Below are 27,370 nucleotides of genomic sequence, written 5' to 3'. Positions count from 1 at the left end.
TTGGTGCACCGTAAATAAAAAATCAAACTATTTAGATACGATTGAGGGAAGGCCATATATATTCGCTACAGGACATGTTTTTTAATGATCCATCGAGCAGTTTATGAGAAGAAGTCGTTTATACTATGTTGGTTTTCTCATGGCATGGCTCATATATAAGGGAATGCTTATAATAGGTTTAAGAAGATATTAAATGCAAATGTATGTCACTATACTATCCAACACATTTAGAATAACTTGCATCAACTTAAGTTTGTCCGTTTTTTGAAATGTTATTAATTTATTTAGCAGCGGTCAACTTTCAAAGCATTATTTTTTTTAAAGGATTTTGACGAAGTAATTGGAACGCAATGGTCAATTTTGTTTTGAATACATTTACCCACCGGGTGATTTAATTATGATTTATAATAAAAGAAAACTCGTTTTGATTGAGTCTGTTCGTGAGAGGCAATGAAATTTGCAACACCCCTCACGCCCTCCCCTCCTCCCATAGGCTGTTATAATGTGCAGAATACTGTTATAGTAAAGCAAATTCAAACACAGGGAGAGCTTTTACAGCCGACACATGGCACGCACTAAAATCTGCTGTTGTAATAGTTAATTAAAATTGTTATCAGATCTTTTAAAAGCAAACACCGCAACCAAGCAAAATAATAGCAGATTGTTTTTGTGTTTATAATTTATTATTATTTATGATAGTAAAAAATGAATGATAATTAATACTGATACACGTCCATCTTTTATGTTCAGACGGTCTCGAAAATGTAGAAAGTCTGCGAGAAGTACATGCACAACTGCGATACATTGATACACAACTAGAGAGGGTCATCGCTTGTTTGTCCGATATGAAAACGGCAATGGAAGTCATCTTGGAAACACTATCTACAGATCATTCAATGCTGAATGTTTCCCTTTTCAGCTTCATAGAATAAAAACTACAGTTTAGGCTTGGTAAGACCGTATGCCCTATCTGTCAAGACTGAGGAAATAATTGAAAGCGGTATCGTTTTGCTATTTTGATAAAACCACTTTTAAGGTGGTGGACACACCATGCCACTCAGTAATTGCCATGTTATTTTAGGTCGTAACTATGATTTAACAGTGTTAAAATACGAAAAGCAACACGTCCCACTAAATAACTTTGGAGTTAAGATACATTTTTCTGCACGCTTCATTATCTAATGATAAGTAAAGTAGGGTTACCACCGTTGTATCATATCGATTCGGAAGTGCCTTTCATATAATGTAGAAAATCAAATTTGGTAATATTCTTTCTGGGCGCTTGTATAGTGTCAAAAATATGTCAAGGTGACGTTAATATTTTCGTGTATAAATGAAAAAGTTCCATACCAGAATATTAGTTGCATACGCGTTTAATTGAACCTTGCACCTGAGATAATAGCAGAAATCTAAAAGGATGATCGCGCGGATTACTTCAAGTCATATCAAATAATCTTGAATAAATAAAAGTGTATTTTCTTCTTATATGTTAAAAAAAAACCAGCCGAATCGCCTTATAGATACCATCCTTTGCAGCATAGTTTTATAATTTGTAAAATAGTTTGAATAAATTATAAACGATGTTAAACGTTTACTATTTGATAAAATAAAGCAGAATTTGGCGAATCTCCAGAAATTTACATGAATATCATATTCATTTAATTTCATGAAAACCTTTTCTTTCAATATCAAATTTTGTCCTAATTCACCTAACTGTAATAGTCCCATGTCCTACATGTTTTCATTATTACTATATTTTTTCTAAAAGCATTGGTCTTACTGAATTTTATTTGATAATACTCTATTAGTATAAGGTTTGTTTTCTTATTGTTATAAATTATTGCTGCAAATGCTTCAAAACATAATAGCAGACTCATTTTGATTATGTTCGTGAAAGGTAATGGATAACACTCACACAATGTAAGCATCGACTTATTGATAAATGGATCTCTATGACGCATTAAGATCTGATGGACTGCATGAGTCCAAGGGAACAGAAAGTAAAACAGTACTTATTCATAATCAATTTTAGTAAAGGGGCGAGGCTTACATCATCAAGTGAAGCATGCGCAAGTTCATTATTCAAATGGAATAAGAGCAGCACTGATTAAACTTCTTGAGTTTATGATGGTCTAAATTTAGTAACGGGGAGAAGCTTGCATCATCAACTAAAGCATTCAACAAGCTCATTGTACATGTTCCAATGGAATAAGAGCAGCACTGATTAAGCTTCTTGAGTTTATGATGGTCTGAATTTAGTAACGGGGAGAAGCTTGCATCATCAACTAAAGCATGCACAAGCTCATTGTACATGTTCCAATGGAATAAGAGCAGCACTGATTAAACTTCTTGAGTTTATGATGGTCTAAATTTAGTAACGGGGAGAAGCTTGCATCATCAACTAAAGCATGCACAAGCTCATTGTACATGTTCCAATGGAATAAGAGCAGCACTGATTAAACTTCTTGAGTTTATGATGGTCTGAATTTAGTAATGGGGAGAAGCTTGCATCATCAACTAAAGCATGCACAAGCTCATTGTACATGTTCCAATGGAATAAGAGCAGCACTGATTAAACGTCTTGAGTTTATGATGGTCTGAATTTAGTAATGGGGAGAAGCTTGCATCATCAACTAAAGCATGCACAAGCTCATTGTACATGTTCAAATGGAATAGGAGCAGCACTGATTAAACTTCTAGAGTTAATATTGGTCTAAAATTAGTAACGGAGCGAAGCTTATATCATCATCAGAAGCGTGCACAAGTTCATTGTTCAAATGGAATAAGAGCAGTACTGATTGAACTTATAGAGTTTATGATGGTCGGAAAACTAGATATATTTCCTTTAAAAGCATTCTTTCATATTTTCAGGAATGGTATTGGTTTGAAAGCTTATGCACGAATTATAGAAATGAAAGCGATTTACAGATGAAACAATTGCATGACTTTCTGAAGTATCCAATCAATAAAATGTCTTTCGAAGAGCGCCTAGCGCGCAAACAGCGACTTTTCACAAATATTGAAGAAGAAATAAGGAATGATCTTCCCAAAGAAAGTGATTAGGACAACGAAGCCTGCATGTTGTCATTGTTGTTATAGACTGAAACACTTGTTTACATTATTTTCTGGAATTAACTTGCCATGTTTTAAAATACTTCATATGTACAACAGTATATAGATTTATCCTGTATATATCCATTTTTAGATTTAGATCTATCCATATATATATTTCAAAAAAATATAGCTGTTCCACTATCACAATCAGACTGGAGTTTTCGATCTTCCTAAAGGTTGAATTTGAAGACACCCAATTCAAATTCATTTTCTGTATATTAAGCAGATTTCCAATATTGCTATTTTTATTTCCACCAATCTATTTTTATTTGAACCAATCAGTCGAATCGTTTCAACTAGCGTTTGGCTAAAACGGACTGGACTCAGATTTTGTCTAAACTAATTTTGCTTTAGAATAAAAGTTTCGTCATATTATGAGTTAAATTTTATTTCTAATCTATCTTTAAAAAATGTGAAACGAAGAAAAAAATCACGCCCGAATTGGGAATCGAACCCGGGCCGCTGCGGCAATAAATATTTTCCTGACTACTTGACCACTACACCACAGAAGAACATGGTTGAATATAAAGCTTTATAGTTAAAGACCCACCACGACCTAGTGACCTACTTTTTCCTCCCACATGAACTTGGTGCAAATCATTTTGATAATACTGGTATAATGCAGCTATTCTACAAGATGACAGGTGGACAATTTAAGCCCTCTTTGAATTAATGTGTCGTCACAACTTCATCTGCAAACTTACTCAGTCATTCTCTTCTCAGTATAGTTTTATAAACATAGAATAATAACTATCTTACAGTGTAGGAACTAGTGTGGTGTAAACTCACCTTAATACACCAAGTACTGTGCATACTACTACATGTACATTAATTAATAATATATTTAGACAATAAACACATTGTCTTGACCTTATATATGTCACTGTCAGTTTGTAACTAGATACTTGTTATTTCCCATTTTCTTCACAATGCAAAGCATGTATAATTACCATCATGGAAATACAAAAGAATGCAGTTGTTTTGTGGTGGTCTTTAAAGACCCACCACCACCTAGTGACCTACTTTTTCCTCCCACATGAACTTCATGCAAATCATTCTGATAATACTGGTATAATACAGCTATTCGACAAGATGACAGAGACAAAATTTAGGCCCTCCCTGAATTAATGTGTTTTCACAACTTTAGTCTGTAAACTTATTCAGTCATTCCCTTTAGAAATGCAGAAAAATAAATATCTAACATTGTAGATACTAATTGTGATTTAAACTCACCTTAATACATGAAGTACTGTGCATATTATTACATTAGTTTAACAATATATTGAGACAATAAACACATTGCCTTGGTCTTATATATGACACTGTCAGTTTGTAACTAGATACTTGTCATTTCTCTTTTTTATCATGCAAACCATGTATAAATACAAAAGTTATTTTGTGGTGCAACTTTAAGGCAGTTTACCTCCGGTATCCCTTTCTAACGCTTTTCAGTTTTAAATGGAAAACGAAGAAAAACAACTAATTCTCGTGCGCTTACTTGTTAGAATTATAAAGCCGTACGTGATAATCACATACCGAAAACTGGAATTTCAGGTTAAATTTAGATTTTTCTAAACTTCTACTTTCACTTTCAAAATGTTGAAAACATGGCTCTGATTGGCGAAGGTGTGTCTCAATAGCCTGTCCTCAGGTCCAAGGTAAAATATGTACTTGTCAATGCAAATCTTTGAAAATTTTAATGCAGTAATGTTGATTTTTATATTATTCCTTAGGCGAAATATGTTTATTTAATTTAAACCTATGCTAAAATAACGCTGTCTTGGTTGGGCAACCAGTACAGGAAAATCAAATTTTAAAAATACTTCCTGTGAAAATCTAATATGTATAAAGAACTCGTTGAACATCAATAATGTAATCTGTTGTTTAAGTGTCGAACAAATTCATTAGTTGATCAAAATCTGATTAACCACCTTAAAAGACATATTTCAATTCTAAGCTCTGGATTTATGGGGCCAATCAGAACCATTTGATGAAACTTGAGATAGGTCTATACAAGGCTGCTACAAAACAAGTTTGGTAAAGTTCCATCTAAATTATGTAAATATTCTTCTAATTTAGCTATGATGCCGAACCATTTAGCAGAACCATTTGAATACGCCCCATGTGGTTCTGGAACAACATATAATGAAAGAAATTGGAGTCACTGTCTTATACTTGCTTTATCACAGGATGCGACTAATAGGATCTGAATACTTGGTTTTGCTGTATCACTATGATTCCAGCAGGTATACAAGTTTTGATTTTTTATTTTTATAGAAAGAAGGGTGAAAGAAAAATTTACATTCCTGTTTGGTGACACATAACCTGTACCGTATTGGTGCACCGTAAATAAAAAATCAAACTATTTAGATACGATTGAGGGAAGGCCATATATATTCGCTACAGGACATGTTTTTTAATGATCCATCGAGCAGTTTATGAGAAGAAGTCGTTTATACTTTTTGTTTTTGGCTATAACCAAGCAAAACCATTTGAACAGACTTGAGAGAAAATTGTACAAGAATGCTATAGGCCAAGTTTTGTGAAGATCTATCGACTGGTACATGAGAAGAAGCTATTTTTATCTTTGGCGGCCCCTAAAATGGGCCAAGTAAAACTATTTGAACAAACTTGTGAGAGGTTTATACATGCTACAGACCCAGTTTGGCGAATATCCAACAATTGGCCAAGGAGAAGTCATTTAAAAATTGTTTTTCTTTTTGAAACCTCTTATGGTCCTTAAGAGGGACTAAGCAAAACCATTAGCCAAAGTAAAGGAGAACTATTCAGTGATGCAAAAACCAAGTTTTGTGAAGACCTATAACGCAGTTCATGAGAAGAAGACATTTAAATTATTTATATACTTTTATCTATGATGGCCTTTAAAAGACACCAAAAAACAAACATTTGAATGAACTTCAGAGAAAACGAAATAACGACGTTATAAAGACCAAATTTGGTGAACAGCCATCATTTGGGTTATGGGAAAAAGTCATTATTTTCCTAGTTCTGTTGAAATCCAAACCGAGACAGGAACTTTTAGATACTAAGTCTTGATGCTACAGATAATCCATTACATGATTCATGAGAAGAGGGCGTTTTACTATTTTAGCTCTGTCGGCACCTAAAAGAGGTCAACATAAAAAGAAACATAAAAACATAACATTAAACTAGAAACAGATCAAGGCCAGGATGCTACCTACAGTTTTGTGTAATGATTAAGATTCTCTGTACTGCTCCACTGCACAGTTATTTTCAATATCCATGTCGGCTGGATACAAAATGTACGGTCATTCACACAATAGCCGGATGTTTACGTAATGTAACGGAGAAAACATCTACATGTAAACAAGTGTGTTGGTTGCTGAGAGGAGATTTGTATTTCGATGTTTATTGTTGAATATAAAATGCATTAAAGCAAGTTTTGTCTGCCAAAGCTATTTCAAGGAACTTTTCATTTCTTTATTTAGCTCGCAAACTTATATCATTTGCTTTTGCAATATGAGTAACTTCAAAGCTTTTGCGAAACTCTCAAATAAGATTTAATACAATATCATAACAGTTTTGGAAGGTTAATTATGGTTACAGGATAACAATATCAGTGTATGTACATGTATTTATGCAGAGAAAGGCAGACAGTCGTCTTCCAGCAATTTTAGATATGCTGATATCTTGTAAAACTCAATGATATTTTCAAATTTCTTCAAACTATCTTGCCCAAACGATACAACGTCTTGTTAGTAAGAAATCTGATGTGATTTTATTTTAAATTCCAGTAACATTTGATCATATTGTAAAGTGACAACGGGGAACTATTTTCTAATTTTGAAAATCTAGCTACAGTCTAATCGGATATAACGAATCAGTTTAATCACTCTATACGGCAATAAATACTCCGACAAAAATAGAAAATAGATATTTTGTAACCTTAAACTTTAAAAAAAAAAAGAACGACATCTTTCTAATTTACAATCTATAAGAACATCCGTTGGATAGCATAGAACGCAAGCAAGCAAAAATAATGGCAGGCTCGGTCTGATTGAGAGGTAATGAAATGTGCAGCACCGGCTTAAGCGGAATTCTATTACCAAAAACCATTGACCAGAAAATATAAAGGAGTATTCTATCATAATCTTAAACTTACGCAAATATGAGCCTTATGGGACGAGTGTGTTTTCTGGAAAACGAATGGGATACCAAGTTTTCAACAAATTACTTTACGTGCTTGTCAATATTAAGCGAAACACAGAAGTATATGAAATAACAGAAGAGACAATACAATACAATCGTACATTTAATATCTACCTTATCAAAATTATGAGAAAAAAATGCTATCAATGTATCTGTAGTATATTATGCTAAAGCAACTGTGCATAAAGTAGTATAAAAAGTACTAAATGCTCGTCAATAATGATAATAAAAAATACAAATCCCTACAATTAAATCTACAGTGTAAGCAAATATGACAATGTTTGACCAGTGCACTGTACTGTAGGCGTAACGTTTTACCATTCTCGGTCTCCGCGAATAATACGTTTAATCGATCTTATGTTCTTCTAGTGTTTTCTCCTTCAGATTTTGTATCCTCTACCTTCTCTTGATCCATGTTTTGATCCTAAAATTGCGTTGCTCGTAAACTTCTATCTTATTTGGTATGCTCGTACACCGTGTAATGGGTGTACTCGATGTCTTAAAATAGCAGTGTGTGTATCTACGCCGTTATCTGTACAAAGATCCCGTATGTGCATTACGGTCGTCGCTAGATGGCATCCGGTGCAGCGTGTACACCAACGAAGTGAGGTTCCGCCCACGGCCGTAACTCCTCCTACAGCGGTTTACCATGTCTAAATACAAATACTCGGTATTATACCGTAGTTTTTAACATCTAGTGTACACTCTTGTTTATCTCAATTATGATATAGATACATGGTAAAATAAGAAAACAAACATGTAGACAATTGTGTTGAGTGGAGTAAAGAGAAAGAAGGGTAACAGGTACAAAATTATCAAATGTAGGTGCAGTAAGTTGCAAGAACTTTACACATTAATAACACCTATGTGATTAATACATATCACGTTGAACATTACGCTCTAATTTTTCTAAAATATTGACGAGAAGTTTCAAAGAGCTGTACATGTAGCAAAGTTTGTTTCATTAATGACTTGAAAACACACGCCATTCATTGCGACGCCATACTGTTCCTTTAACGACTTGTCTCAAATTGCATTCAATGACTTACCTGAAACTGTTGTAACTCTTAGAATAGTGAAGATAATAACTTTTAGAATATTCAGATTTAAAAGGTAAAAAAAATCTTCTGAAGACATTGGACCCCGTAATAGTACTCTATGTTTAAAACATGGCTTTTGCTTCGTTTATTTTTAATGTTGACCGTGTTTCGCAATGTGTTGCAATTTTTAAACAACTTCTTTTTTTGTAAATTTTGTTTTATTTATGGTATTTCCTCGAGCTGAAGTAGAGAAATTTTTCAAAGTGGTGGCTGCTATCTAAAACTTTTGCAGATAATTCATTTTAACATTTAAGAAACATCAAAGTATTGGTACTTAAACAATTACAAAACAAAATATAAAACTGTCAATATCATTTTTTTTCTAGGGTGCCTCAAATAAACGGATTTATTCAGACAGAATTCTAACTTCAACATTGAAATATTAATGTTGATTCCTGCGAGAAAACTTTCAATTGTGTGCTTACTTAATTAAAAATTAATTTGGGACAGAAGCAAAATGTCTACATTTTTCATTTTTTTCCAAAATATGTAATATATGGAGTGTAGGCGAAATAGTGAACTTCTACTGCATGTTATTCAGTATTTTTTTTAAGATACCTAACTCTCCCCTTCTTTTTCAGAGGTAAATTCACGTTGAACAGCAACAGGCAAGTATTGGAATGGAGCAATGAAATAAGTTTTAATAACAGATAACTTATGTAAGTAGGCCAATTATTAGTTTGGCTGCCGACTAGACAATCCTTTTTTAAGAAAAAATAATTTATTTATTTATTCTGACTTCATCAGTCTTGGCTCCGTATGTTTTGAGAAGAAAAGGACATAATTGTACAAAATTTGAATAGCCTCAGGAGTTATCTACTATGAACAGTGTAAGAAGGTGGCAAAGTATTGCATGGAGTGTGGAAATAGGTATGTTTCATTGATAATCAGTGTAGGTAGATGGCCAAGTAGTGTATGGAGTGTAGTACTAGTAATAAGTATATTTGATGGAAAACCAGTGTAGGTAGGTGGCCAAGTATTGCATGGGGTGTAGAAATAGGTATGACCAGTGTAGGTAGGTGGCCAAGTATTGCATGGAGTGAAGAAATAGGTATCTTTTATGGATAACCAGTGTAGGTAGGAGGTCAAATATTGCATAGTGTGAAAAAATAGGTATCTAAAATTGATAACCAGTGTAGGTAGGTGGCCAAGTATTGCGTGGACTGTAGAAATAGGTATGTTTGGTGGATAACCAGTGTAGGTACGTGGCCAAGTATTGCGTGGACTGTAGAAATAGGTATCTTTGGTGGATAACCAGTGTAGGTAGGTGGCCAAGTATTGCATGGAGTGTAGGAATAGGTAAAACTCGAAAATATTGTTGTAGAATCCAATTTATTGAAGATGTTCATAAACGGTAGTTAACATTTAAACTACCATCCACGCCATGCAGCCAAGTGCTGTGCAGCACTCAACATTTATGTCATTTCGAAGCACGTGTTAAAATGTATACCCACATCACAGGAGAATAACGCTCACAGCATCTCAGTATTAGCCTATTCGAATTTAGAATAAACTCTCTAGCGTTTCTTTTTTCGTTTATTTTGACAGGAAGTACGCGAAATACGCTACGAAACGATTGCTACAGTTACTGATCCTTATATCTGGTATGGAGGAAAGGTTGTTCCATGGGATAAAACCGTATATGCTGAGGTTAGTCGTTAGAACAAGGGTAAGTCGTTGGTTAGGAGGTAAGTCGTTGGCATAGAGGTAAGTCATTGGCATAGAAGTAAGTCATTGGTATAGATGTAAGTCGTTGGTAAAGATATAAGTCATTGGCATAGAGGTAAGTCATCGGCAAAAAGGCCATTCGTTGTCATAGAGTTAGGTCAGATACATAGATGTGCGTGGTTTGTGTAGAGGTAAGTTGAGATCATAGAGTTACACTGTTGTATCTTGTGCCTTTAGCAATACTTCCATAAAGTACCTAACGCAACCAACTTTTCCTGTGAGCTTGCAATTGAAATGACATGATGTAGTCGATAAATCTCGCTAACAAAGTCATGTGTATCTCACCAGAATATAATAATGGTCTGGAATAACGTTTTGGCTACAGAATTCTTTCATGTGAGGAAGCCATCAAGCTGACTTACGGAAGGTCTACCCCAGTGCAAGCCCATGTTAGACAAAATGCCAGGAGGAGCGCATGGTATCTTCCTTCATCTTCAAATGCTGGAACATCCTTAATTGTGCTTGTGTGACACTTCATCAAAAACTATTCTTTTCATATCATTAAATCAGTTTTTTATATAGCGTATAATGTTGCAATCGAAGCAGCAGACGGCGTGATTCCCTTCAAAATACATCCGGATGAACAATTAACATATTTAGATTCTAAAAATCAATACATACGTTAAATTTAGATTACGTTTTTAGTTTTAGGTATGATTTTAATAATTATGTTTCAGAAATGGACAACATTTGTTGTTGAGCCCACGTCTGTTGTGTCCGAAGTGAATATATGGATCATCATTGGAAGCGTCCTAGGTGCACTTGCACTACTGATTCTCGTCATAGTAATCCTATGGAAGGTAAGTATTTTAAGCCATAGGTAAGACACATTTAAACAGAGCAAGAATAATAAATTAAATGAATGTTATAACATATGATTTATGAAGGGAAAAAAAGAAAATGTTCAGTCATATCACTAAGAATTTCACATTTATCAATGTTAATATAATTTTAGACCTGCTTTTTTCAACGAATTGTAACTGCTGATTAATGCAAGTTTCAAATATGTTGTTCTACATTTACCTTCAGTGTGGATTCTTTGCACGTAAGAAGCACAACCAGGTACAGCAATGGAAAAGAGCCAGTCCGTACAACCACAAAAGCGTCAGGATGTCGTCACATGAAAAACAACCTTACACTTCTATCGAAGAAAAAGAATTAAATCAATAAACTGTTTTTCTTTCAAACTAATATTCATTTTGTTTTAGGCAACTTTATTTACCTTCTGCGGTTTTGATAATCTAAATGTGTCAGTGTTTTGTAAGTGTACTCGCTATCTTAGGAGTAAATATACTATAGCATAACAGTGGCAGATGTAACTGCAGTAAAACTGGTGTGCTTAGCAGTAAAACTGTTGTAAAAGCAGAATGTAGTCAGCAGTAATACAGTTGGCAGCAAAAACAATGATATTCTTGTTAGAGCAGTAATAATATTTAAGTAGTGCTTCAGCAGCTCTAGCTGATGCATGTGTTGTTGTTGTTGTTTTTTTTGCCACAAGGTGAATACTGTCGATACTGCAATCATTAGTTGCTGCAATAAAGCCAATATGTAAAGCTCTGATATGTAAGCCCTAGATGTGTTACAAACCTTACATTGGTCTTTCTTGCGTTTGCTTAAAATTTCATTATAGACTTGCACTGTTGTATATTAATATAAAGGTTTCCCTATGCATGAAGTTCTATATTTATCTAGAATGATAGAAATGCGCGCATATGAGAATACATAATACTGCATGATCGAACTTATAGATTATATAGAATAATGTAAAAAGTATCAAAAATGTCTACAATCATAATTTGTTAAGGATTTTGAAAACATATTTTAAAGTCGATGCTTCTTAAAACAAGAAGAGTTATATTCAGACAATACTTCTGACATCTGTATTTTTCATAATTGTAAAGCTAGGAATATGTTCTTTGGCCTGTAAGGCAACCTCTTATAAGATGCCGATAAATTCAGGAAGAGCATGCTAATCTGTAGAAGAAAATATCCGTCTACTTGTTTACTAAATCATTTGGCAATATGAGCGAATGTTTTCAGCATATAAATGCTATGATTCTTGTTAAACATTAACTAGCGGGTGTGAGTAGTGTTTCACATTTCATTACCTCTCATGAACAGACTCCGTAAACACCGAGTCTGTTATCATGTTGCTTGGTTGCGTTCTATGCTTCCAAAGGGTCTTTTTACATATTTTATTATTTATCGTCAGCGCTTGTGATTTTAAATACATTTTGTGCGTGTAAAAAGATAATGTATATTATGCTTGTATGAATTTTAATGTATCGTAAATTGTGCTTTATCAGGAATTATAATAATAATGTAACATTAAATAATTCACATTTTTGCAATACTGTGTATTGAGTAATGTTCGCGGAGGTTTTATTTTCGCTAATATTCACCAAAAATGTTGCTTGCGATTTATTTTATTCTCCATCATATACTAAAACACAAACACTCTCGTTTCGAGAACTTTTAACACAGTGAATAAGATTTGTAAACATGTAATTGCTAAAAAATGCATTAGCATAATACTAAACAAATTATAGTATTACAAAATAAAATCTGAGAAGTAGATCGTTCGGAAGCACAGAGAACAAGGCAAACAGTGAGAATTACAGACTCGGTTTGACTGAGCCTGTTCCTGTGCAGTAATGGAAAATGCAACAATGTCCACGCCCCGCCACCCCCAGCCCCCATCCCACCTCTAGCAACGGCTTTTTAATAAGCAGTATTCAATCTTCATAAATCTTGATTAAACAAGGCGATAAAAGTAAAAGTGTATTTGAATGCTGTCGCTTTTTTATTGTTAATGACATTAATATCGTAATGAAACAGTTAACAATAAAATCTATCCAACGGTTACTGTTTGTCCCGCGAGCCTGTAATTAGAAAGTGTAATCATTCAGTTCATTACGTTATTTGAGATATACCTTTTACATGACCTTTCTCCACAAAACAGCTTTTTATTTTCGAAACAGATAGAAAGAAGCTCTTATGCATTTTGTTTAAAATCTGATCAATTATGGCTATTCCTATTTAATAAATGAATTATACAAAAGCGTGGCATTAACGTATGTCATAAACCTCAGAGTTGCTTGCCTCATGATCAACCTTCTTTTCAAATTTGCAAAGTGTCACATTTTTTCAATTATTATGGTCTGATTTTAAAAGCTTCAGCGTTATAATTATCATGCTTTTGGACTTGATTAAAAACATGGAAATAAAACTTGTAGGCGGTACGATAGCCTCTAAGTACAGAATCGAAACGCTATTCCTAAGCCTATTATTCCGGTATTGCAGCGCATTTTTATCACGCAATGTCATAATAATTAAAATTTGACTTTTGAATGATTTTTTTGTTTGTTTTAAATCATTCCATTAAAGAGACAATGCAAATGCAGCCCCATGTATATTTTGAATGCATGTGGACAATTTCTAGATACACTTTGATACGTTTATGAATATTTGACTAATAGCAGTTTTTATTAGAACTTACTTTGCTTCACATATGAAATTTCTTACGGCATCACAATTTCGGTCGTTCCACAGTGCATTGTGTCCATTGAATATAATTTCTAGGCAATGTTCAACACTTCCTGAAAAACGTAGTAGTATACAGTTCTCTAGTTATCTCATTCTATTCAGATGTTATTGATTTTGCAAAATATAACAAAATTAAAACCTGACTTATACGGCACCTTGTTTTAATTGAATCCTGCCTTATCCGACGCTGTGCATTGGTACCGGCACATTCTCTGTTTGTTATATATAAGCAAAACCTGTTGTTATCGGAATCTGGCTATTTGTAAACCCGTTATCACGAATTTCACTCTGTCTTAACCGATATGCGAAGATCATGAAACAGTCTGACTAACATTTTCGACACATAACTAATAATCACTAAGTAACGATGTGATCGCCATTTTATCCTTGGGTATTCTTCTTCCATTTCAGAACTGTTCTACGTTCAAAATTGCTCACCTTAAGTAGAAAAACGTGTGAATAAGGAAGTAATCAATTTGCAAATCAAAATTACCATGCATTTTATGTACCGTACAAATAATGTAGAATGTAACTGGTATAAAAACTTTAGTAAAACTTCACTAATTTTAAGGCTTAAGATTACAAAATTTAAAAGCAAACAGTTGCAAGATTTTCAAGAGTAAATACATAAACGTACCAGTAACATATGCACAAGTCAGATCAGTTTAAAACCTGTTTACGATATGTTTCTATAAAATGTATGAAATGTAATAACAATAAAGAGTATGTAAATACTTGATATATATTTATCTTAGATATCAAACCACTTTTTAAGTTGCCTTGACATAAAGGACCTGGTACTCAAAGGCATGTTAATGGTAAACCGGGTTTAACCGACAATCTGTTTTAACAGGTACGACCAGTCGGCCCCAAAGGGTCTGACTGGGCAGGATTTACTTTACCTGCATTATCAGGTTGACCTTGGGAAAAGTTTGTGTAGCCATTATGAGGGATGACCTCCGAGTGACTTTCGAAAAACCAGCGGAACTCATTTTCTGACAACATGTCCCCACCATTTATCCAGTAAAAATCGTCACTGATGGAACCTGCAGAAGTAATTGAAAATAACTTTTCGACATGTAGGCTTAGGAAAAAGAGATCAATATAATTGCACCTTTACTAATCCTACCAGGTGTTCTGTATTACAAAAGTGTTTCTATTGTGACATTTTGATACAAACAAAACTGTATTATCTGCACTATAAAATACTTACTGGTATTTCATTTTGTTATCGGCTTGTTAAAAGTTAATTTTTACCATAAGTATGTTGACAAAATCATAGGAACCATTGTTTCAGGGGTAAATCAAACACATATTTATAAATCCTAAACGATTTTGTTGTGCAAAAATGTATAATATTGTGTCTTAAACCGTTTTCGTTTTCTACTCTATTGTGTAATTGCAAGGGAAGTAAACTAATAAATATATCTGCTTTAAAGTACTATCCCAAGGCAAGAGTTGGCATTCTTTGCGGATCACAACTTTGAATTAAATATTAAAATTTCTGTTATTGATATTAGCAAAACTATCAGACATTGCACAGTTGTGAAATCATTTTTGCTAATTTCAAGGACTTGGAAATCAATTTCTAGACTTTATTTAATGTATTTCTATCAATGAAAATGTAAGGGTCTATCTCTACGACATGTATTTCCAATTTCTTTTAAACGCGAATATATACAATGTGTTTTAATTGTCATGTAAATGTACCCAACTGCCATACATCCATAAAGTCTCTAAAACTAAGAGTATAAGATAAGTGTACAAATTTTCATCAATTAACCGAAAAATAATCTTATATATTGTTTTGCCTTTTTGACAAAATGTCTTCTTTGTGGTTAACATACCAATATTTGTATGGAGTTAATTATGTAGAAATAAATCAGGATATTGATTGTATTTATCATGATTCGACATCTAAATCCAATCACGTTTACAGCTTGGCCGTATATTGACCTACTCATTCTGTTTCCACCGTTACATAAAATATCTTGATGTACGAAAAGGCACATAATTGGCTACCAACTGAACGTACTGCCATTCACTGTCATTTTGGATATCAAAGTGTAAAGATCTGGTAAGCTTACGTTGATGCATTTTAAGCATGAGTGACCACTAATTCTTTTAATATAAACAAGTAAAGAGTACTCGTCAAAACCTTTCATTTAATAACAAACATGACTATATTCCTGCCAAGAATAAGGGAGAAAAGACTTATTTTACGCATGAGTGATTTCATTTCCGGTTTAGCACCATGAGCTAGTATACGTTATAAAAACATTTTATAGGAGTCCAGATGTGGATATATTCAGATAAGCCATAAAGAAGAAATCACCATTTCGCGCATGAGAGATATTATTTCTGGTTGGACGCTACCAGTTGTTAGTTCTCGTCAGTCGCTTTTGTTTGACACCAGATCATTAATTTAAGTCGTCATTTTTTAATTAAGCGCCAATAATGACGTCACAAATACGAACAAAAATCTTCAAAAAACAATAAGATATACCATTTAAACCTAGTATATTTTTAAACAGAATAATATTTCCAACGGTGCTGGTCCCAAAATTGAAATTTTCGATTTAGAAAAAACTAATAAAGGGCCATATCTCGTAAACGACTGAAAATCGAATCGAGAACCTGCCATTTATTTTGAAGGTTATAACTCATTCTATCGATTGAGGGTAACCAATTCTTAATTCGATCTCGTAAAAGGTTGCCACAGAGCTATAAAACGGTTTCTAATGTTTAATGTTACTTTGGTCATTACGTTATCGTAAAATACAACCTTCTTTTCATCTTCTTTCCAAAACAAAATTATACCCTCGGTCCCGATACGAAAGAACCATTGAATTTCAGTGGGACAAAAAGGTCTTTCCATCTTTTGTCCAAAAGGGTTCAGTTCTCGGTCATAATATAAAAGGACCATTGAATTTCAATGGGACAATGGATTGTTTCCATCTATTGTCCGAAAAATTCAGCTCTCGATCACGATACAAAAGGAGAGTTGAATTTCAATGGGACCAAGGACACTTTTCATCTTTTGTCCTAACAAGTTCAACTTTCGGTCCTTTCAATTTAAATCGGGCAAAGGATTCTTTTCATCTATTGTCCAAAATAGTTCCGCTAGGTATTATATGCTCAGACATGGCGCTGGTACTTTATGGTCAATAAATAGACAAATGATTCTTTTCATCTATTGTTCAATTTGAGTAGAACAAAGACTTCTTTGTCGGATATAGCGTGGTACAGGAGAATGGCGGAATTTAGAAATAGATGGTCACGAGTGACGCATGGGTGATATTTCTAAAGACAGCATTGACCATGTGCATTTAGAACTAGTTTATTTGCCACTGAAATCATATACTTGCGGGAGTTGGAGGAGTGAAGATATATGAAATGTAAGTCCCTAGTTTATTTTATACATGCATTTTATTTAAGATAAGGTAAAGACTCTTTTTCATGAATCAATATTTTTTCCTTAACTCCCTGAGGCCGATATCGTAACATACCTGCTGCGGCGGGATAAGTATTACCACCTGACGTCGAAGAACATTATCTAACCTTATCATAATCACACTCGCATACAGTCAGTTGAAATCATGCAGGGAAACATTATTAACTTGGATGTAAATTAAAATATACTTATAAAATACTCTAAGTTTGAACAAATATTTTTTTATATCCAATTTCGTCCGTAGCTTATATCCAAATAGAACAAAGACAGCGTAATATATTTTGACTGTCGCTACAACTATAAAGTATCAGATCATAAAATGAGTCATCCCGATAAGCCAAAAAGAGTAAGACTCTTCTTCTGATGTTTTTTTTTTATCTCATAATGTTTTCACTTTACATGCTATGATTAATAAGCGATGTACACACACTGGTGCTTGTTAGCAAAATCAAATAAAAACACAACAGAACCCAGTGGCATTATCTACAACACTGACATACATTGTATGAAAATGATTAAATTATGTTTGTCGTTTTCAAAACATATAGTACGAGCTGTCGCCGTTGCGTAACATTTACCTATGTAAGTTGTAGTAGGCGACATGTATCGTTCCTGGACAAGAAGCATTTCGGACATTACGAACATGTTCAAGTGATGCCTACTGCATTACACCAATTCTGAGACTGTTCCATCGAAAATATGTATCATGTTTAATTACAAAAAGTAGGATAGAATTTTAAAAATTTAAACACTTTACTGAAAAAACTTAGAACGTGCAATTTTAGACATTTTCGGTTTTACAATTTTTCAGGACCATGCTTATTTTGTATTCAGGAAGCTCGCCCCATGACTTGGTTTATTTTGGCTGCCGGTGTCCTAGGGCAGTGTCCGACTGATGTTTTTTCCTGCTTTGGCGGTGACCTTCGGTGTTGTTTGTCTGTGTAGGCTAGTTGTATAGGTTGGTGTAGGTGTGTTTGTCTTTTTTGCACGGGCGTCTGCGCTGCTGTGGTTTGCGTTGTGGTGTAACTGTGATTGAGGAATGTAGTGTTCCCTTTTGTATATTCATCCTTGTTCTACTTTACCCTTCAATCCCCTTCCCCACCCCCTTTTTAGCCTTTCCTCTCCCGCTGTCTATATTTTGCATAAAATTAAAATGTAATTGTTGGAATTTTGAAGCAACCCATCTGTAATATTTTTCCGTAATGTTCAGCTTCTTCTTGTTGTGGACATACTTTGCAAATGCATGGCTCTGGGGCTGTGTCTGTGGTGCTTTGTGCTTCCAAGAAATGTACCCTTACCTATTATCTGTTGGTATCAGTTTGTAATATCCTTAGCATGACGCCTGTAAATTATAAATGGGAACGGGGCTTACAGTACTAGGTCCGGCTCAATTGCTTCTTTACTGAATTATTAATTTGCACAGAAACTGAAATATTTATTGACGAAAATTTACATTCGTAAAAAAACGAAGTTTGTGTTCATTTTATAGGCTTAAATTGATTAATTCTGTAACAGAAATAAAACATCCGTGCAGACGAAAATTTACATTCGTAAAAAACGAAGTTTGTGTTCATTTTATAGGCTTAAATTGATTAATTCTGTAACAGAAATAAAACATCCGTGTAATTCTGCATTAAAATGTGAAACTACAAGGATCGGTGCATAAACTGAAAATGGTGAAGTACTTTCTACCCTGTAGACTGCTAGGCTATGGCATTATGCCTACTTTTTTAACTAAAAAAATATCAACTGATTTAAATGACTTTCAAATGTTATAGTATATTAGTATTAAAATGAATAAAAGAACAACTGCGGGATAAATTATATTTTCTTACGTAAAATTACCCGCCAGATCCGTTTCCCCATTAACGTGAAAAATGGAAAAAAAGTCTATTACAAAAAATATAGATATTTACCTTAGAAATGTTCATATCATTTCTTGGGCGGTTAGTATAAATAATTCAGGTACTAAGTGAAAAATCTCAACATATTAAAAACAATAAAATATAATAATATATTTTTAATTATTAGACTCAAATGTACAGCGGTTAATCAATGTTGATCACCTGTTCTACCTTTTAGCCTAAAATATAATGTGACTGGTTGGTTTATTATTATTATTATTATTATTATACCAGATTTATATAGCGCCCTTTTCATGATAAACACGTTCAAAGGCGCTTTACAGCAACTGCAGCCGCACAGGGCGCGAAATCATCCTCTACTAGTACAGACACAGAGCGATCTGACCAGAGGGACAGAGTGAGACAAAGCCCCCACAGAGAGATCAGAAATCAGATACAGGCTTGTCCGGCTAACTTAGCCTAGCTCGTTGCGAATAGACAGCCTGGTTCTTTAACGTGCCCAGTGTATAGCACTGATACACGCAAGGATTGGTTTAATTTAAAATCAATCGTCGATTAATGCCATATTAGTATACAGGAATTATAAAACTTAATTAATGATATTGTTTTAGATTCCAAACAATGCAGGAGGGTTTGTGTACAAGCTGGACGATATGAAGCGATTACTCAGATTTATCATCATTGGTTCTGAACGGACATATTATGCTCGAGAAAAAGAACTAGAGAGAGAAAATGCTCGTTGTATTGATAGGTATCATTCACTTAATTACTTTGATATTCTGAGTATATAGACTTTCAAATAAATATTGGACAGCTACATGTTTAAAGATATTCTTACATCCTCACTCTCCCTCTACCATATCATTACAATATTAAAGAAAAAATAAGAAATTATACGGGTTTTTAATGTATCCTGAAAAAATAAATGTTTGTACTAATAAATATCAAAATTACCAGTTGTGTATTGATTGTGTTTATAATTTTCAGACTTATCAAAGCCAATAGAGGTGCCGAAGTACTACAGACCATCAAAGATATAAGCATTAGTAGGCGCAATGTTAGACAGAACTCACTCTTGTTGGCGTACGCTATTTGCGCCAGGTCAAATGACAGCGACACCAAAAGTGCGGCGTATGCTTTAATGTCTGAAATCTGCCGGATACCAACCCATCTTTTCATGTTCATCAAATATTGTGAAGAAGTGAGCAAAGATGAGCGTCCTGACACAGGTAGGTCAACTAAGAGTGTGGGTTTCATCACCGTTGCATCACTACATTTTATATACATGTATCAAGTTGTGTGTTTTAATATCAATACAATATAGTGTAATTATGGTTTTTATCACTTGAGTATTTAAGTAGTTTGCGAGTCTGTTACTTGTAACTAAAGTAAAAGCTGCTAGTGTCGTTTTACAATAGACAAATTTATCTTATCTCTCCGAAAATTTATAGAAATCTGTATTTCGTACATAGGCTATGCTAAAAATAAATTACGATTTGTTTTAAATATTAAGTTTTTCATCATTTTTCAGAAAATTGCACGATCCAAAATTTTCTACGATGGTATTTTTAAGACACACGCATATCTTTTTAGAGCAAAATTTCCATGAGCGCTGAACGTACGTACATCTTATCTCGAGGTTACGGCATCATTTCTCGAGCGCAAGACTTTCGTTTTGAGCTAACGACATTTTATGTCGAGCACTCGAGATGATTTAATGAAAGAAGAGTACTTGTCCTAAACATATCACAATTATTTTCATATTAGATATTCAAACCTTAACGTTTTTGAAAGGTCTGACATCGTATTGTAATTAATATAATAAAACAATCGCTCAATAAATTTTGGCTATTTTTCATTTGTAGGAACGGGATGGGGGAGAGCACATAAAAGAGCGATAGGCAATTGGTACACCAATTTTGAAAAAAATCCAGAGAAGCTTGCACGCCTTATTACAAAATTCAAGAATCGAGAAAATTGGTGTCACAAAGACGTTTTGAGGTTATCGCATACATGCACCGAGGACCAAGTTATGGCGTTCATATTCAGGTACTCATAGCTTCTATCATATGCAGATTATTCTTGTTTGTTGTGCATAGAGCATTGATAGAAATCTGTTTTGATAATCACTTTATCAGCTATCTGTAAATGATATGGTTCACCATAATCACTATGTGGCTTTAAGTAATTATCATGGTAACATGTTAACTAATAACTTTGACAAGTAATAATTCCAGGTAATAGGTAACTGTTTGGCCACCAACCAGGTAATTCCTACTCTAATCTTCGTAGCAGGTGTCTGTCACCCTTGTAGGACAACTCTTATTTAAAGGGAAACTAAGGAATATTTGATAAGAAATATTTAATGGCTGATATTGTCATTGCCGGTTTCTGCTCAGTCACCCAAGTTGATTATTTTACTGTTTCTTTAATTAAGTTACATCATCAATGGTTATGAGAAGGCCATGGCAAAATTCCGTCAGACCGTCTTGGAAATGTCCCAAGAAGAAGCTTCTAAATTTAGAAAAATATCAGGTCTCATCAAAGTCTTTGATGATGCCGCCAGATGTGGAGACGCTAATAATCTTTGCGCTATGATAAAAGAGCACAAGTTAGCTTGGGAGCAATGTAATCAAAACCTCCGCAACAAAAAGGAAATATGGTGTGCTCTTCTTCCCCATATGCCACCAGAGGCGTTGATACGCAACCTCGGTAAAATGACAAGCTATGGAATGTTTGCTGAAAACAGTGAGGATGAACAAGAGGTAATACTACAAATTTTCCAAGTCTCTTAATAACAACGGGTTTGGAAACACCGTTTCAAACACAAATACGCGGGGTATAAACTAGCTGTTACCTTACCATATTCTGTACAAACTACGAGAGTATTGCAAAAATTCAAGCTTTCAGTTTGAATTGACATTTAGGATTTTTATGCAGTGATTAATTACGGAAGCACGACTACAGCATTGGTAAGATTCCGTCTTATCTGACGCAATTCTTATTTTCTATTTGAGCCGTGCCATGGGAAAACCAACATGGTGGCTTTGCGACCAGCATGGATCCAGACCAGCCTGCGCATCCGCGCAGTCTGGTCAGGATCCATGCTGTTCGCTAACAGTTTCTCCAATTCCAATAGGCTTTAAAAGCGAACAGCATGGATCCTGACCAGACTGCGCGGATGCGCAGGCTGGTCTGGATCCATGCTGGTCGCAAACCCACTATGTTGGTTTTCTCATGACACGGCTCATTTGTGCTAAATAAAGCCACATAGAGTTTTTAACATTTAACAACATGCAGTCAGTTGTATAGTTTTTTTAACTTGGTATTTATGTAACGCATTAGATGGTTAATGTAACTCAGTAATTTTTTTTTCAGAGAAATTATTCGTCATTCTAACACAGTTGTTGACTTGTTTATGACTTTGGATTTACTTTGGAAGATGTCTGAATTCTTTTTAAGGCACTGGACAAAATACGTTCAATCAATGTACCACGTGACGCTGCTGATCAAGAACCACGAGAAAGGTCAGTGGAAGGCAACGAAGATATAGAGGATGAACGTCCGTGGTTATCGAGAAATTCGTACAGAAATTTCCTTCATCCACTGAGAATATTCTTTGCATGGATTATTTACAAAACAGGTACATGTATATCAAATGTTAATTGTCTTTTAAATTATATGAAGTAACTTGTTTTTGAAATAATTTTAAAAACAAAATACGCAATGTTACAGCAGCAAATGTTGAATATTTTTGTTTATCATAGGACATGGAGACAGAGGAAATAGCACATGGGGACCCAACACGAGGATAACTAATGCTTTGGAAAAAGCCTTCTATCGAGGATACACTGCAGTTGAACCGACAGGCCAAACGTTTTACCTCGCTGTGAGTGTTAGTCCGTCCATGTCACGGCATATTTTCAAAAGCAGGTAAGCAGAGTGCATCAGGTGATTCAATAAAATGTTCGTAACAATTTTCTATCTGATGTCTCTCGAAATGTACAGTTTCTGACTAAAGAAAGATGAAAGTTTCTTTACATATTGTAATATTTGCAACAAACGCATCATTCTTGTAATTAATTGTACCGAGAGAATTGTTAAATCTTAGATGTTTGAAATAGGATTCAATGTCATATTGAATTTCAGTGTATTTTAACAGAAGTGTTTTGTTAGAGCGGGAGCAACTCAGTTCTCTTTAAACAACTTCTGCTTAAACCAGGAACAAAATATTTCTCGCAAAATATGAATAGGATCTGCGAGGTATTAGGTATTAATAAGATAGTATGGCAATTATGAGGAGGTAGAACACCAAGTTTTACACCTCATGCGAGATTTTAAAGCCACATCGGTGAGGGGCAAGTGATTTTAATTCAGCAATCTTTACCACTCGGCCATGGAGGATTCTCAAAATATTAAAGTAGTCAAAAAATGCACTCAATATACTGACTCTAGTCCACAAAGCTTAAATTAAAAACTATATAAGACATTGTTTTTATTTCAGGACTGTAACGTGCTCAATGGCGGCAGCCACAATGCTCATGTTAACAGCAAGAACAGAGGAGAATTGTATCATTAAAGGTATTAAAGCGTCATGTTGCATCACCACTTTCAACAGAAATACGTGATAAGGAAAATGACGTTGCACTTGTCATTCTCTGACAAACCTGTCAGAGAGCAACGTACTAAAGGTCTTAATTTCAAAATTTGTTGCTAAAACAAGGTCCATACAGACACATGAGATGTTAATTTGAAATTGTAATTGATACTATGGGTCGTCCGAACATTTAAAGAAATACAACACTAACCGAAAAACATTTTTAAACTTGCTCTTTTTCGCTCGGAATTCTATGGCTTTTTTATTTATGAAATGCAGAAAATCAAATAATGCGTCAGTTGAATATAAATGTTCATGAATAATATTAGTTCAATGAAAGAATATTCCATGCATAGGTTGTGATTGATCCTTTTATTATGCTTTTGTACTTTAATGGTACATTGAGGCGGAATGGTCCTCAGTCATGCTAATAAAGAATGGGGCTGATTCACTGGATTTCACTTTTTTCATTTTCTATAACCAATAGCTTAGTTCAGCGTTGAATTATTTTATTAATAGGATAGGGTTAACGAGCAGAATCGTAGCCTGTAAACAACCAGTTTCCATTTTCGGCTACTTACTTACTTACTTTCCAAGAAACTGTTTTAATTTTTAACTAGCCTTTTCTCTGTACCACTTAACCTGATGTCTGTTGTTTTTGTTTTATGTGCATTTTTCAGCAAGACCAATGCCTTATATTTAAGTTAAGGCTAGTTCAAGTTGGATAATTAAAAATTTGAATGTATTTCACTGCATTCAGTTGTAACTATTGTATGTCCTCGTCCTTCTTGCAGGTAAAAAGAAGAATTAAGTATTTTACTTACTTTTATAGCATTTGGTCAGCGGACGGAAGACCTTGATATCTCGCCAACTGATACACTTGAACAAGTTGAACACAAGATGAGAAATGCTCAACATGGACAGCCGACAGACTGCGCTGAGCCAATAAAAGATGCAATTGATATGCAAAGAAAAGATATTGACGTATTTGTCATTTACACAGATAGTGAAACTTGGTATAAAATATCTATGCTAATACTTATACGTTATCTTTGTAATTCTTGTAAAATACTATCGATTAATTAACTAAAGATATTGACGTGAGAAGGTTACATTGAAATAAACATATCGACGTTGGAAGGTTACATTGAAAATATTTTTTCACATAGATAGATACAATATTTACAACTTTAGACTGCTAATACATATTAAATAAATATTTAACACTCAACAAAATCATTTTCTTGATATCACGGTCATGCTGACCTACAATTTGTTGTTTACAGGAGACACTAAAGTGTTGGTTTTGTAGGGAATAGAATTTTGAAAATCTAAGCATTTAGTGAAATGCACAATATCTACATAAATATGCAACGTCTGAATAATGACGTGATTTAAAACATATAGGCAGCAGCTGAAATATTATGTAACTAGTAGTAGTCGCTGTATCTCTGAAACAAAAATAAATACACATGAATAAGATTCGTACGTCTGTACTTAAAACAATTTAAACGTGATATTTCTTTTATATAGCATCGGAAACGTCCACCCATATCAAGCTCTTTGTGAGTATCGCAAGTACTCGGCAAACCCGAGAGTAAAGATGGTTGTTTGCGGAATGTGTGCAACGGACTTAACCATCGCCGACAAGGAGGATCAGTATATGCTAGACATTGCGGGATTTGACTCCAATGCACCTTGGATAATATCCGAATTCGCCAGAGGACAGTTATAAACTGGGCTAAATGTTGTTTCATTTAAAAGGACCAAATGTTGCGATGACAATCTTCATTTTGTTTCAGTTGGATGGACAAATGTATGAGTCGGAAGGTACTCCTGAAGAATCTTAAAACAAATATTATATAAGAAGATATGAACACCAAGCATGCACGAGTTATATTATGTCCCCCTTCGAAGAAGTAGGGGTATATTGTTTTGCAGATGTCGGTATGTAGACCATCCGTTTCCGGATGATAACTGAAGAACGCTTGGGCCTAGGATCATGAAAGTTAATAGGATAGTTAGTCATAACTAGCAGGTGACCCTTAATGATTTTGAGATTAGTAGGTCAAAGATCAAGGTCAAAGTGACCCAGAACAGTTAAATGGTTTCCGGAACTCAAGAACACTTGGGCCTAGGATCATGAAAGTTGATAGGAAGGTTGGTCATGACCAGCAGATGACCCCTATTGGCTTTGAGGTCAGTAGGTCTAAGGTCAAGGTCACAGTGACCAGGAACAGTTTAACGGTTTCCGGATGATAACTCAAGAACGATTGGGCCTAGGATCATGAAGGTTAAAAGGATGGTTTGTCATAACAAGCAGATGACCCCTATTGATTTTGAGATCAGTAAGTCAAAGGTCAAGGTCACATTGACCCAGAACACTTAAATGGTTTCTGGATGATAACTCAAGAGCACTTTGGCTTAGGACCAGGAAAGCTGATAGGGAGCTTGGTTATGACCAGCAGATGACCCTTATTGATTTTGAGGTCAGTAGGTCTAAGGTCAAGGCCACATTGACCAAGAACAGTAAACGGTTTCTGGATGATAACTCAAAAACGCTTTGGCCAAAGATCATGAAAGTTGATAGGATGGTTGATCATAACCAGCAGATGATTTCTATTGATTTTGTAATCAGTAGGTCAAAGGTCAAGGTCATAGTGACCCAGAACAGTTGAATGATTTCCGGATGATAACTCAAGAACGATTTGGCCTAGGATCATGAACTTTGATAGGGAGGTTTGTCATGACCAGCAGATGACCCCTATTGATTGTGAGGTCAGTAGGTCAAAGGTTACATTGACCTGGAACAGTTAAAATGTGTCTGATAACTTGAGAATGCTTGGGCTTAGGATCATGTAACTTAAAAGTGAGATTTATCATAACCTGGAGATGACCCCTATAGATATGAGGTCAATAGGTCAAAGGTCAAGGTCATATTAACCAAGAACAGTAGAACTTTTGTGCACAATGACCAAATAATTTCTGTTCCTTGTGCAATTACTGAATGCATCAAGGGGGGCATTTCGTGTTCTACGAGCTCTTGTTCCATTAAAAGGTCATCTTATTGCTTGTCAGTTGACTTTATTAAATGAACATTATCGAAACATTAGATATCTTTCCATACATATACCATTTTGCAAACAGTTCATGTCATTGAGTACTTAAGGATAGCAATAATTACAACCAAACCCTTTCCCTAACGAACCATTTGATAGATCATTATCAAACTTGTTATAAGAGATTTCAACCAAACTTTGTAGTCTATAAGATCTTTACTGAACTTGGTCTAAAGCATTCACGTATAGATATCTAACAAAGCTGTTGAAATGGTTCAACAGTTGATCTGAAACATAATAGAAAACACTTTTATTTTAACAAATTCTTGTCAGAAATCTCTCAATTGGTCTCTACCATACTTGTTTTTCAGCATCTTCAATCTTTTGTCGAATTTGTTCTCATGACTTTTGAGGGTCGTTAAAACTAAAATTAGAACAAAACTATAGAACAACTTCTTTTTATCATATCATCTGGGTCTTTGATCCTCGGCAAACTTGGTCTGAAACATCCCGGTATAGACCTATTCAAATTGGGTCGGATGGTTTTGTTTGACACCATTAAGGGGTAATTACAACATAAATTAGGAGAACTTTAAAACCACTTCTTCCCATAAACCGACCTTTAGATCTTCACCAGACTTGGTCTTTTGATAATTCTGCACAAAGTTCAAACGACTTAAACTGACTCCATTAGCAGACCCCCAGAGTTAAAATTA

The 27,370-nt window shown here is 34.5% G+C and overlaps 1 protein-coding gene and 2 long non-coding RNA genes across 3 annotated transcripts; all 3 read left to right on the top strand.

The window, feature by feature from the left end:
- The first annotated feature begins 172 nt into the window (after nt 1–172).
- On the top strand, nt 173–3,492 carry LOC128546545 (uncharacterized). The gene is made up of 2 exons (XR_008366021.1): nt 173–951; nt 2,872–3,492. It is a non-coding gene; the product is annotated as an uncharacterized LOC128546545 (long non-coding RNA).
- A 6,410-nt stretch (nt 3,493–9,902) lies between these two features.
- LOC123547207 (uncharacterized) lies at nt 9,903–13,828 on the top strand. The gene is made up of 3 exons (XR_008366020.1): nt 9,903–10,055; nt 10,811–10,933; nt 11,163–13,828. It is a non-coding gene; the product is annotated as an uncharacterized LOC123547207 (long non-coding RNA).
- Nucleotides 13,829–19,278: 5,450 nt separating this feature from the next.
- LOC123532391 (RNA-binding protein RO60-like) lies at nt 19,279–26,672 on the top strand. The gene is made up of 9 exons (XM_053517264.1): nt 19,279–19,749; nt 19,986–20,227; nt 20,864–21,047; nt 21,436–21,763; nt 22,461–22,641; nt 22,766–22,931; nt 23,503–23,579; nt 24,428–24,611; nt 25,129–26,672. The coding sequence occupies exons 1-9, from the start codon at nt 19,652–19,654 to the stop codon at nt 25,328–25,330; spliced, it is 1,662 nt and encodes a 553-aa protein (XP_053373239.1). The 5' UTR covers nt 19,279–19,651; the 3' UTR covers nt 25,331–26,672.
- Nucleotides 26,673–27,370: the final 698 nt, after the last annotated feature.

The sequence above is a fragment of the Mercenaria mercenaria genome, chromosome 11 (genome assembly GCF_021730395.1).
Source record: "Mercenaria mercenaria strain notata chromosome 11, MADL_Memer_1, whole genome shotgun sequence".
In the NCBI taxonomy this organism is placed as follows: domain Eukaryota; kingdom Metazoa; phylum Mollusca; class Bivalvia; order Venerida; family Veneridae; genus Mercenaria; species Mercenaria mercenaria.
Note: the sequence above shows the minus strand (reverse complement) of the source record. Positions and strands in the feature narration are given on the sequence as shown.